Genomic DNA, 12,843 nt, shown 5'->3' with positions numbered 1-12,843 from the left:
GTTTCTTTTTAACAATGGCATTAAAGGTCCATTCTGTTTTATTTTCTGAGTTGTTAAAGTACCCGCATTTAAAGCCCTTTGGCTGTCTCAGGTGAGCTGAGTCTTGTTTTCACTCAGGGGTAGAGGAATACTGCATATCTGCCCCTGACAGTGATACTGCAGCCGGTATTTATGTGACAGGATCACAGCTATGTGGCTACTTTTGTCAAGGTCTTAAAACTTTTTGAACTTGGCAGCCTAGCTTTTACTCCCACAACATCTCAGGCTTCTTAATGATGTCTTGACCCTTTGAGTGAGGAAATGTAATCTGAGGCTGAAACTGCCCATCTGTGTTTTGGCTCTGGTAACAACACGTTTGATCCTTCACTGCAGTTAAAAGCTAATGTAATAAGTGACGATAGTTTGCTCATATGAACTGGTAACCTTCTAGCTAAGGCTGAAGGCTTCCTTAAACCAGCTGTGACTTTGCTTGTTGACTTTGACCTTCACCCTCTCTTAGAATGGCTTATTTTAAACTGGATAATGTCGTCAAGTGAGGAGAGCTTTTTATTTTTAGAACTACAACTGTTTATCACGATTAAATTCGCTTTAATACAATGTAGTAATCAGTAGTACGTTTTTAAAGGTAAAGATACAGAGTAAATAAAAACATATAGATAAGGAGAAGGCTACGTAATATGAAAGCATATATATCATGGAGAGATTATTCAAAGACATTAGCCAGCTAAATTTAAGTGTTGGTAACAGAGAAACAAAATAAACAATCTTCTAAGATAGAAAATGTGCCACAATATGAATCTGGATGAGATCTACTGGTATCTGCTGGTATGGTGTTGTTCCACTTTCTGTGCTGCCAAACTTTTTGTAGCTTGGCTGTCTCTCGCATTATCAAGGCCACAGCAGCTGATGGGACACAGTGCAATGTGGCCAAATATAGCTGTGCAACAGGCAACTCCTGGGAAGAAAGCTGAAAACTATCTGAAAGCCCCTGAGAGCTATTAGACTAAATAAATCTGTTTAGCAGATCTCGAATTCCCTAATCTTATTATCAACAGAGAATACTAGGAATAATAATAATGTGTGCTTTTTTAAATTGTTATTATCTATTAGTTTGTACGTCTTTTCACATAGTTGATTGCTTTGTGTAAACAAAAGTTTAAAAAAAAAGGATAAAAGAGAACAAAATAAGAAAATAGTTGTTAGTTACAGCTTCCCAAAGTACAAGATAATATATTCCAGTATGTTTTTTCTTTGATCACAAATCCAAACCCAATACTGTAACTAAAGGATGGCCTACAGGTCCCAAAAGCCTTAATCATGCATTATTTTTAATGACTAGCAGGGGGCAACTCTAAAAAGAGGTTTTAAAAAGAATTCCAGCTGTTTTGAAGTCTATGGGAAAATAACCATTGAGCTTATGTGACCCATGACCTCAGTAAATCCCTCATAGGTTTTTGGTCTCAATCACTAGTTTTACATTTTTAAATAAAAATATTTTAAAAATACAAGATTCTGTTCATTTTGTCAATTATGGTCATAGTTGCAAGTTGCTTTTGTATGCATATGCACTAATTTATTTCTTGCTTAGTTCCACCCTTTGCTCTTAATATGCGGTTAAAAAAACAAGACCATGGGATTCAGCCTTCAAAATAAGAGTCCACAAATTAGGTGACAACATCACCTGGATTATAAATGTAGTTTGCATCCAAAGCCCCCCAAAATATTAACTTTACACCAAGATATGAGAAAGAGAAGCTTCACAGTATCACGTTCAAAACCTTTAACCTTTGAAATGTTTGCTTGAACATTAATTTAAACTAACCTGAAAATCTGTGAATCTATATTTGTGATACTAGATGTTAAAAAATGTACTTCTCTTCCAAAGGCACAATAAGCTGCAGCAATGTCTGAGGGGTGAGTATTCTCCTAGTACGGTATAATTTGTTTAATATGTTACATCATTCACCTATTTTAAAAAACCTTTCTCAGGTTAAAAAAAAATAAAACAAGTGATCTGTGTGTGTGTGTGTGTGTGTGTGTGTGTGTGTGTGTGTGTGTGTGTGTGTGTGTGTGTGTGTGTGTGTGTGTGTGTGTGTGTGTGTGTGTGTGTGTACTCATACCACCATGTTGATAATGAAGACCGGTGAGTAAAAATGCCAATGTTCACAACGATTAATTGATCCCTAATCCAAATTCGAAGTTTTATGCACTTCATATGATATTTATCATCTACACTAATTTACCTCCTTTGGTTTTAGTCCAAGAGAAAGCGAAAGTTTGCTGCTACACGCCGACTCCTTTTGAAAGTAGGTCTTATAGATTCAAAGGAACTTGTGTTTTGCATTTGTTGTGTTTGGTTTTTTATTATCATTTTAATTTTTTATAGTTATCATCATTATTATTCAAAAGAGCCATTGTTTTTAATGTTATAAAGAGTGATTCAATCCTTACTATATTTTAGTCCAAACTGCTGAAAAAGGCTGCTGCTATGCTGGTGGTAGAAGGTGAAGAGAAGGAAAGGGAGAAAGAAAGAGTTGTGAATGAGTCATACCCTCCACTGCAGCTGTCAGGAATGTCAGTCCAGGAGCTCCAGGTACTGACCAAACAAATTTTAAATGATCGGTAATTAATTAATTAATGTCATTTAAACATCTTTCTTTTTCTTCTGTACAGGAACTTTGCAAAGAATTACATCGTAAAATTGACGTAGTGGATGAAACACGTTATGATATGGAGGTCAAAGCAGGCAAAAACGAGAAAGAGGTACAAACATTCTGAATCACAGTGTAAAAGTACTTTTTGTATAGTCCTGCGTGTAAAAAATGGTGGTAATATGCTGCCCCTAGTGGTGAACGGGTTGGTTAAAACCTACAGCGGTTAATAACAGCAGGTACTTTCATTGTCAGAGTGTAAACGTTATACACATGTTTGATGTTTGCTGCACAGATTATATCACTCAGTCAGAAGATCATTGAGCTGAAGGGTATAAAGAAGCCCAATTTGAAAAGGGTCAAGAAAACAACAGACGATATGCTGGGTGCATGCACCGAGACCTCCAGACTAACAAAGGCTGATTTCAAGGCCAACCTCAAGACAGTAAAGAAAGAAGATGAAAAGGTAAAAACTTCAAAATGGCAACAAAAATTACACAAAAAACGAAATTAAACTAAATTAATGAGTAATTTAAAATCTGTGTATTTTTATTTTAATAATCATAATTAATATTTAAACAGAGGGAAGAAGTGACGGACTGGAGGAAGAATGTGGAAGCCATGTCCGGCATGGAAGGCAGAAAGAAGATGTTTAATGCTGGACAATAAAAATTTTGCTCATGTTAAAAATAAAGCTATATTAGCAACACATCTTGCTAAAATAAAGCTTTAGTTTGCAATACATAAGCTGAAGTGAGTGAGTTTTTATCTGAGTGAATCAAAACTTGTCAACATGACTTAATGTACACTTGTAAGTAGAAAATACGATACGAGTGCAACAACACTCGTATCGATATTGAACCGTTCGATACAGTGCTTTCGGTTCGGTACGCATATGTATCGAACAATACAACATTTTTTATTTATTTTATCAACTTTTCTTCTGACGATGCTGTCTGTGTTGAGAGCTCAGTGGATCTGCGTTCGACTACTCCGCCTAGGCTGCACTGTCAAGCGCAGATCCACTGAGCGCAGCACAAACTAGCATGACAGAAGCTAAGCTCCTTGCAACATGGCGAATTGAACCTCCCCCACCCTCATTCAGATCTGGCCTTTGGAACTATTTTGGTCTTCATGTGAAGTATGACCCTGAAGGTAAGCGCGTCATGGACAAAAGTAAAACAGTATGTCGGATGTGCCACGCAATGCTCAATTACATTGGTGGGAACTACTGCATTAGCGCAGTTAGCTCGTTAACGTGTTGACGCCGTCCAGCCCCACGCACAGGGCGATCAGGGGTAGCTCGTTGACGGAGATTTGCCGTGTTGTTGCGTTAACGTCATTTCAGATTAACGCTGACAGCACTAGTGGGAACAAAATGAATATGACTGCACATTTACGCTGACATCATTCTAGTGCAAAGACAAGTGGAAGCAGACAAAAACAACAAGCACGCATGCTACAAACTTTACCAGAGTCATTTAGACAGCCGTTAGCACATGATTCTCCTTATGGGGACCTGATATGTTTAATATGCTGCTGAGAATATAGCCCAGAAGAAGAGTAGTATAGCTTTTATTTCGGAAAGAGCCATTTCTCTGTAATAAACTCTCTTTTCCAAAGATGAGTGATTTCTCGATCAGATAGATTTATTATTTTATCCCTTTGTTGTTTCAGCAACATTAAATTTAAATTTGAGTTAAAATATATATTTATAATATTAATAAATGACAAATTAAAAAAGCATGAACATTTTTTTGTATCGAAAAAATATTGAACGGTGACACCAAAGTATCGAACCGAACCGTGAATTTTGTGTATCGTTGCACCCCTACAAATTATGTAATAAATTCTAATATTTGCACATTAAAACTGCACTAAAGAAAATCCAGATTATCTGGATTTTGATTTTTCCTTTCAAAGTGTTTTTAATTGTTTATCGCTATTCCAATATCTGCAGTATGTGTGATGCCAATTAAACAAATGTGCCTGTATAAGTGATTTTGCCTTTTTTTAAAATAGATTTTCTTTTTTTTCCTATTTTTAAATTTTTTGTATTTTTGCCTGGAAAATGGGAAATCGGTGAAGTGAATTACTGACAGGTGTGTGCAAACATACATGGAAATACAGCATATAAGGGAAAGCAGTTTGTACAATTTTAATTGGCTTGAAAGTAGATGTGGTACTGACCAAATATTGACCTTTAATCTTAAACACAACCTGAACACTCTTGGTAATTTCTTTAAGTAGTCTCCAGGAATAGTTTTACAGATTTCTTAAAGGGCATTTAAATCTCTGTTTTCGATGTTGGCTGCCTTTCATTCCACTCTCTGTTAAGATGATCCCAGACTACTTCAACACTGTTGATGTCCAGGCTCTGGGGAGGCCAGCTCGTGACTCCACTGTGTGTTTTTCTATCCAGGTATGCTTTTACTGCATTGGTAGTGTGTTGGGGATCATTGAAATGAAGCGTTGCCTCAAATGCTTTCTACGTGGTATTGCATGGTAGGTAAATCTGATGGTACTTTTCTGTTTTCATGACTCCATCAATTTTTAAAGCTCTCTAACACCACTGCCTTAAATGCGTCCCCAAACCATGACAGAGCCTCCATCGTATTTTACAGATGGCTGTACACACTTATTGGTTTACCTCTCTCCTGACCACCTCTGTACATACTGATGATGATTTGAACCAAAAATTTCAAATGTGGATTCGTGAGAGTTTTCGTTGATTTTCAATCCAGTTCTGGTGCAGTTTGGCCTCAGCCTTTTCTTCCTGTTTCACTTCCTTAAGAATTGCTTTTTGACAGCCACCCTTCAACTGATGCACTTTCTCATGAGACCTCAGTGAACAGCTGATATACCAACTTAAGGGCCAGACGTATCTCTCTGGTCCCGTGTCAGGTCTTTGTCGGATTGTTTTCTATTTCATAAGGACATGACTTTCAGGTACTGTTCATCTACTGTTTTTAAGACTGCCAATCCTTATTTTGTTCTCTACATGTCCAATTTCCTTTTTATTTGTAATGCACACTGCACATCATGCTGGGATTTAACAAGTTTTCAGCTAATACTTTTTGGGAATCACTTTGCTGGTGCAAAAATACTACAACACCTGTGAAATGCGTGCGTTATCTTTTGTAGGTTTTGTAGATTCAACTAAAGAAATGTGAGCAGATCATCTGCTAAGCAGCCTGTCATCTGTAGACACAGCGTTGGTTCATTCCTTGAGTTAATTACCTGGTATATTCTTGAATCATTAATGATTATCAAAGAAATTAACAAACAAACATTCATCTGAAAATGGCCACGACTGAGAATGAGTGAAAAAGCAGCCAATATTCAAAGAAACACTTTGACAAACAGACCTTCAGAAAGCTCAGAGAACTGCTGCGTAAGACCACTTTTGAAAACATTACAAAAAGATCAGGCTCCTTTAAGCAAAATGCAAAAAAACGAGAGGTGGCTCAAGATAAGCGCACAGTGTAGATTAACAAGTATTCATCAGTGATAATGGCTCAGTGTTGACATATTTCTACTGCTGGGGGATAGAAGTGTAGTGATATGCAATATACTGGCTGTCAGGATAGAGGAGGCTATTTTGGGTTGGCCACTCAGAGAAGGCAATAGGAGTCATTAAATTTGACTTGAGTTTTCTTGCAGTCATTTAAAGACAGAGACTGATCACACCAACTGGGTGTTCTGCAGAGATTAAAAAAGGTATGTTTAATATATGTGTATGAGTGATGGTAGTGTAGGTTAAGGGTTTCTTTTTCTATTATGATGTTATTACTGACAGGTGCCTTATTAGATTATGACACACACAAAGCTATCATGAAAAAATGTATAAGAAATATAGTATTTTCACAAGTTCAATATTTATAAGAATACTGGCCACATTTATATCTAATCTTGGGTCACATCAATGTGTTTAAACTAATTTAAGTAATTTCGATGTTAATGTGTCTTTTATTCATTTGTAGCAGCTATATACATTTTCTACAAAAATCCATCTTTGTAGATCTATCATTTTAAAAATTAAATTAAACTGATTAAAAGATTTATATTTTTATTCTGATCTGGGTTTTATCAAACGGGACTAAAAAAGGAATATCATTCAAAGTATCTGTGACCCTCAAGCATGCAGTGTTGGCAATTTAAAACTTTTAACTTTCATAACATTTATATTTTTAAAAAAAAAAGCAGTCCAAGGTCTGGATTACTTTGACTTGTCTCGGTAAAAAGATGTGACAGCATGCGAAGAAGTATAAAAAACAGGCTAGTGAAAATAGTTTACAAAATTGAACCATAGCCTAGAAGCTTGTTAAAACGTTATAATACTGTGATCATGCATTCATACGCTGCTAATAATGCTTCTCTTACAACCTTTTTACCAAAAGTAGATTTTCTCACTTCAGTATTAATTATTTTACAGACAAAAGTCAACCATGGCTGAAGCGTAAGTGACATTTTTTTCCACAGGCATTTAAAAATATTTTTAACATGTAGAAACAAACTCTTGTTATTTCTTATCCTTTTCCACACCATCATACCCACCACAGATCTGTGAGTTCTTCTAAGTTCTTAACATCTCCAAAGAAGTTAAACAGTTGTTTAACATTATTATTTGAAAAAATGTATTTTTGTCTACTTTTTATTTGTAGAGAAAATCAAAGATTTCTGCAGCCCGCAGACTTGCCCTTAAGGTATTTTCTTCTTTGTTTTTACTAAAACAGATGAAATATGCATAGCAAAACTAGAAAGCTGTTCATTCAGGAGTCCATATTAGTTATTTATTATCAGTTATTTGAGTCATTACGTGCATTTTCTACAACTTAGACCAAGCTGCTGAAAACAGCAACTGTGATGTTGGAGGATGAAAAGGAGCAAAAGAAGCTGAAGAGAGAGACGACTTTGAGGGAGAGAGTCCCTCCACTTCAGCTGTCTGGTTTGTCTCTGCAGGACCTTCAGGTATGTGCAGGTCACTGCAGAAGCATCACTGAAATAACACAGTGGAAATGCCCCACACATAAGTAACTCTCTAATGTGTACAGATGCCATGCATATACACCATTTTCATGTGTGCTGTTTTCTCCATCTTATTTTTGGTAATTTATGACACTGGAATGAGCAGGAATCTTTTTTGCTCATGCTCTTCTGTTTAACAATTTGATATTGTTCTGTTTATGTAGGCTCTGTGCAAAGAACTGCACCAAAAGATTGATGTGGTAGACGAAGAACGGTATGATAGTGAAGTGAAAGTTGCCAAAAACAACAAGGAGGTTTTTCATTCTTTATGACCTTCAGAAATGGCTTTCTTAACATTACATGTTTTACTTGTCCTTTTTTGTCATTATATCTCAAATGTTATCATTATTTAGAAACAGGTTCTGCACAACAGCATAGTTCATTCTTATCATTTTAATGTGTTTCCTGCAGATTGAAAATCTTTCTCAAAAAGTCTTTGACTTAAAAGGAAAGATGAAGCGGCCTGCTCTCAAGAGGGTGAAGATCTCAGCTGACGCCATGTTGGGTGCTCTGCTGGGATCCAAGGTCAAAGAGTCTGTGGACTTTAAGGCAAACCTGAAGACAGTGAAGAAAGAGGAGGAGAAGGTAAGTGCCACAGTCAGTGTGTTAAGATCACTTCAGGTAACTTGACCCCTTGGCTTAAAGTGTTTAATCTGAAATAATGGTTACATTCGAGTTACAACAAGTTGATAGTATTGCTCAAATGATTTCAGGGTTATTTTAGGGAAACATTTCACTAAGAATTATTTTCTTCCTGTGAACAGAAAGAGGAGGTGACTGATTGGCGTAAGAATGTGGAGGCCATGTCTGGTATGGAGGGCAGGAAGAAGCTGTTTGATGCCGGACAATAGATTCACGTTTTGGACAGCACTTAAAATAAAATCTTAATGTCACGGTGCACAATGAGTAACTACAAAGTGTATGTTTTAGTGTCAGTGTGTTAAAAGACTTGCAAAAATATTAATTGGAGTGAAAAAGTATGTTTTACAAATACACAAATTGCACTTTGTTGAAGTTTTATCTGGTTTGTATGTTCACCACAGTCAGAAAACAGCAGATTTTGCTTTTATTCTTTATCTTAAAATCTCTGTAAAATACTATCATCATCATAATAACAACAACAATAATTATAATAACAATAAACTTCTGATGCAGAAACCTGCCACTGTACTTTTTCTTTTACATCTTTTACGTACTTTTTTTTAAAGCCACAGAAGTTGTTATAGCACATACCGTTGCCACACATCAGCACCTGCAGAGTTGGGGGGAAAAGAGTCTGTTAACTGAGTGAGAAATTGGAGTAAAGCTCTTTTCATTCCGATTTTTAACTATTTCATTCAAATATTACAAAAAAAAATGATTTGCAAGATGAAAAAACACACAGGGTTGCAATTTTCCCTAACTCGACAGAAATTTAATGTAGCAAATGCAGTACGATTGTAGATTAGGTGGTGCACGATGGCAAAGATACATAAAACATATTAAATAAAAACTCAAAGAGACAGTGGGAGGATTATTATTATAAACCTCAATAAAAAATCTAACAAAAAGGTCGTTTTAATTCTCACTTTCTACAACTAATGCACTGAGAACCTAAAATGAGGACAGGGAAATTTTGTGATTATGGAAAGTAAATAAACATTTTAAGTGTGGTGAAGATCGCAGCAATTCATGCGACCAGCACACTGTCTGCTAGCCTGATATGCACATCATTAGAAAGTGGAAGTAAATGTAAATGTAGAGGTTTTTATTCTGGTCGGCCAGGCAAAGAGAGTTTACGGAAAATATCCCACTGATCACATTATATGAAGTGCAGGATGAAGGATTTTGGAGCTTTTTCTGTGCTAAGGACCACTTTGAACTTTAGTGTACCACTCTCAACGTTACTGTACCACTAAATCAGTGAGATACTACTTCAAAACAAATATTAAGAGTCTAAATATAGCATTTAACTATCTCAGACTTGCACTTCAGCATTCTTATTTAATTGTTTGCTGTCTACCAATCCTTGTGTGAGGATGTGAGTTGCAGCCTTTTGAGTGAACATAACTCCCGGTTACAACACTGATGCAAACTGAACTCTACACTGGCTCAGTTTACCACCAGCCCTGACGAGCACCTGTCCTCATTTCTCTATTCCCCTAAATAAAGCAGGACAAACCTTTGGTGTTGTTCTAACTCCAAGCTGTTCCTGTAATGTGCTATCACAACTTGCAGATGATGTGCACTAAATATACTATTTCTGACTTTTTGCAATGAGATTTTAAAACCCTAATAAAGCAATTGTGATGTGTATCAGCTGTGCCCACTAGAAACTACGCTGTAGGAAAGTATTTTCGATAGTGGCACTATAGATGGACACGTTAGTTTGATAAATAAAGCTGCAGAGCAAATACATGACAACACTCTTAGTTGATTTCTCCCTGCTGTTTGACTTCTTAACAGCTGGATCTGATCTGACTCTGGTATAATGTGAATGTGACTGACCTGACATAAGTTTAATAACTTCTTTAAATACTTCCTGTCACATCCACTAACAGGTGGACACCCAAAATTCTGAGCCAAGAAATTAAGTTTAACTGTCTTCTATTCGAAAATTGTAGTGATGCATTGCACAACATTAAATTCTTCTCTTGGTGAACAAACAGTAGCAGCAGCACAGACAAGACTCTATTTTAGACACTCGTTCAGTAGTTAGTCGTTAGTACAACACTATAAAATGGATTGACTGCCTGTCAAATAGTCATTAGTGCTTGTCTGTCATACTCACTGACTCATGCATGCAGTTTTGAGGTGCATCTAAGCGAACTGTCTGGCATCATAGGGACAGATTCCTGATCAATATCCAGTGCAGTGGATACACAGTTATTGCTACTACTGTCACTAACATAGAGCACTGTCTTGTCCTTTCATAATGTTATCCACTAAGAGCAAATTAAACACTGTTGTCTTCCATGTATGTCTATCCACCTCTATATTACAACAGAGAAACTGAAAAATAAAAAGCTTTGAGTAAAATGCTCAAATTCATTGATCTGCTTTAACAGGACAATTAATGTGTGGGGTGGGTATATAAACATCATATCACCAATACTCAGCATACAGCCCAGCTGTGCTAAACATGCAGAGAATTTACTATATTTGCATCCGTCCCAGCATCACATTTGTAAATATTGTTTACAATATTTAAACATAATAACATAATATATGTGTATAGTATCCTGTAATGTGAGAAAAGTCATGTTGCGTGTAAGAATCATATATAAGAATTATATTTAATATTTTAAATAAGAAATGCATCACTCTTGATGCATTTTTCCCCCATTCAGATTATATTGTGTTAGCAGGGGGAAAGTGATCAACTGAAGAGGAGAGAGAAGCTGCTCTGACAGAGTTCCTCCTCCAAATCCGTCTGGTAAAACTCTGTTGAACTGCAGAGCTCCTTCAGTGACAGACTGCTGCATCCTAGATGCATGAAGGAGCGTTTCCACAGGTCCTTCCTCCCTGAGCTGTCAGACTACAATCAAAACTGCTCCCAACAAACATAGATGTTTACATCAGCGCTGTAACAACTTCTGCTGTTATAACTTGCACATTACTTTTCTCAGTTTACATATACACTAACTTATTGGAAGTTAAATGCCTACTTTTTAATGCACAGGTACAATACACAATCTGTACTTTTCTGATTATTCTAAATATTGTTAACTGTTACGCCCCACTTAAAAACGAAGTGCTGACTGGGGTGAGGGGTAACACAAAGTGAAAGAGAAAACATGAACTACTGGAGAATAGATGTCATTGAACTTGATTTATTGCCCAAAACTACTACAGTAAAAATAAACACAGGGAAGCTCTTTTCTTCAGGGTCTCCAAGGCCAAAACAACAAACAAAACCCCCCTTTTAGCTAAAAATCAAACCAAGGGCCCGTTCTTCGTACGTCGCTTACTACATCCAAGATCAAATGACACATCCAAGACCAAATCATCGCGCTAACCGTGAGCTCGCTATTCCGGTTCTCCGAACACACCTGCTGTTGACGATTAGTACAGCTGGATGAAGTAATGTGAGATCACTGGGTGTCGTAAAAGGGGCTACGCATCGATAGTAGAAACATTGATCGGCAACCCTCTGATTGGTCGGCGAAAATGTCGAAGGAGCGCGCTCGGTATTTTTCGGCAGCAGAGCAAGAACTCTTGAGTGAGGGATTTCAGGAGTTTCAGAGTTTAATCAGAACGCAAGGGAACACTGCAAAGGCTGCAAAAGCAAGGAGAGAGGGCTGGCAGAAAGTTGCTGACAAATTAAACTCGTAAGTAATTTAATAATAACAATAATAATGGAGTGGATTTATATAGCGCTTTTCAAGGCACCCAAAGCGCATGACAATGCCACTATTCAGTCACTCTCACATTCATACACTGGTGGAGGCAGCTACGGTTGTAGCCACAGCTGCCCTGGGGCAGACTGACAGAAGCCAGGCTGCCATATCGCGCCATCGGCCCCTCTGGCCAACACCAGTAGGCGGTAGGGTAGATTTATCATATCACACTATATTATCCAATATTATATTACATTATAATATGTTATATTATATCCCCTTTCACATTAGAGCCACAACAGGACCCACTAGAACATGGGAACAAGTAAAAGTGAAATATAAGAATATTCTACAGAATGGTAATATTTATCACTTATATTGCTTTTCGTCTCTTGGAAAGAGACCCTGGAATAATCTGTTTGTTTGTTCATAACAGCAACCAAGAAAAGGGCAGAGCAAAAAAAGACAGGTGGTGGTCCTGCACCCCCTCGTCAACAAGTTGGTTAAGTAAATAATATCCTCACGGGAAAATCGATATCTCTCAATTAGCACACTGTCGCGTTGAGTTAAAGGATCCTGTCTGTCCGGGCTTTGGAGCGTGATGTCACGGGGGTGGGCGTGGAAAGGATTTTGGCCCGATCCGCCATTTTGGGGGTCTAAGTAAGGAGCGAAAGCATAGCCATGGTTCGTACTTGCTCGCGTAAACGGACAGGACATGGCTGCGACAGGCTTCCCAAATCCACCTTCGCTTTTATAGCCGTGGTCTCTCATCTTGATTACACGAAGTAATTTACAATTACTACTCTGAAATATGACTTACATCTGTAATAATCACATACATGTAA

The 12,843-nt window shown here is 37.2% G+C and overlaps 2 protein-coding genes and 1 long non-coding RNA gene across 3 annotated transcripts; 2 read left to right on the top strand and 1 right to left on the bottom strand.

Moving 5' to 3' along the window:
- The first annotated feature begins 2,212 nt into the window (after positions 1-2,212).
- Positions 2,213-3,378, top strand: LOC308391584 (troponin I, slow skeletal muscle-like). Its single transcript, XM_080874237.1, has 5 exons — positions 2,213-2,306; positions 2,462-2,593; positions 2,674-2,763; positions 2,947-3,117; positions 3,234-3,378. Exons 2-5 carry the CDS (start codon positions 2,489-2,491, stop codon positions 3,318-3,320), a joined length of 453 nt encoding a protein of 150 aa, XP_080730363.1. The 5' UTR covers positions 2,213-2,306; positions 2,462-2,488; the 3' UTR covers positions 3,321-3,378.
- Positions 3,379-7,502: 4,124 nt separating this feature from the next.
- On the top strand, positions 7,503-8,711 carry LOC308391585 (troponin I, fast skeletal muscle-like). The gene is made up of 4 exons (XM_080874238.1): positions 7,503-7,622; positions 7,844-7,933; positions 8,091-8,264; positions 8,444-8,711. The coding sequence occupies exons 1-4, from the start codon at positions 7,518-7,520 to the stop codon at positions 8,528-8,530; spliced, it is 456 nt and encodes a 151-aa protein (XP_080730364.1). The 5' UTR covers positions 7,503-7,517; the 3' UTR covers positions 8,531-8,711.
- Positions 8,112-11,751, bottom strand: LOC308391586. Its single transcript, XR_013970659.1, has 3 exons — positions 11,678-11,751; positions 8,876-8,931; positions 8,112-8,234 (listed from the first exon to the last, which is right to left on the bottom strand). It is a non-coding gene; the product is annotated as an uncharacterized lncRNA (long non-coding RNA).
- Between the last annotated feature and the right edge of the window lie 1,092 nt (positions 11,752-12,843).

Source organism: Rhamphochromis sp. 'chilingali' (genome assembly GCF_963969265.1).
Source record: "Rhamphochromis sp. 'chilingali' genome assembly, chromosome: 2".
NCBI lineage: Eukaryota > Metazoa > Chordata > Actinopteri > Cichliformes > Cichlidae > Rhamphochromis > Rhamphochromis sp. 'chilingali'.
The sequence above is the reverse complement of the archived record's forward strand: the minus strand, read 5'-3'. Positions and strand labels throughout refer to the sequence as shown.

Coding starts and splice junctions, on each gene's coding strand:
- LOC308391584 (XM_080874237.1), top strand. CDS start 2,489: ATGCTGGTGGTAGAAGGTGAAGAGAAGGAAAGGGAGAAAGAAAGAGTT. Junction 2,594..2,673: donor TGTCAGTCCAGGAGCTCCAG/GTACTGACCAAA, acceptor TCTTCTGTACAG/GAACTTTGCAAAGAATTACA. Junction 3,118..3,233: donor TAAAGAAAGAAGATGAAAAG/GTAAAAACTTCA, acceptor ATATTTAAACAG/AGGGAAGAAGTGACGGACTG.
- LOC308391585 (XM_080874238.1), top strand. CDS start 7,518: ATGTTGGAGGATGAAAAGGAGCAAAAGAAGCTGAAGAGAGAGACGACT. Junction 7,934..8,090: donor TTGCCAAAAACAACAAGGAG/GTTTTTCATTCT, acceptor TGTTTCCTGCAG/ATTGAAAATCTTTCTCAAAA. Junction 8,265..8,443: donor TGAAGAAAGAGGAGGAGAAG/GTAAGTGCCACA, acceptor TCCTGTGAACAG/AAAGAGGAGGTGACTGATTG.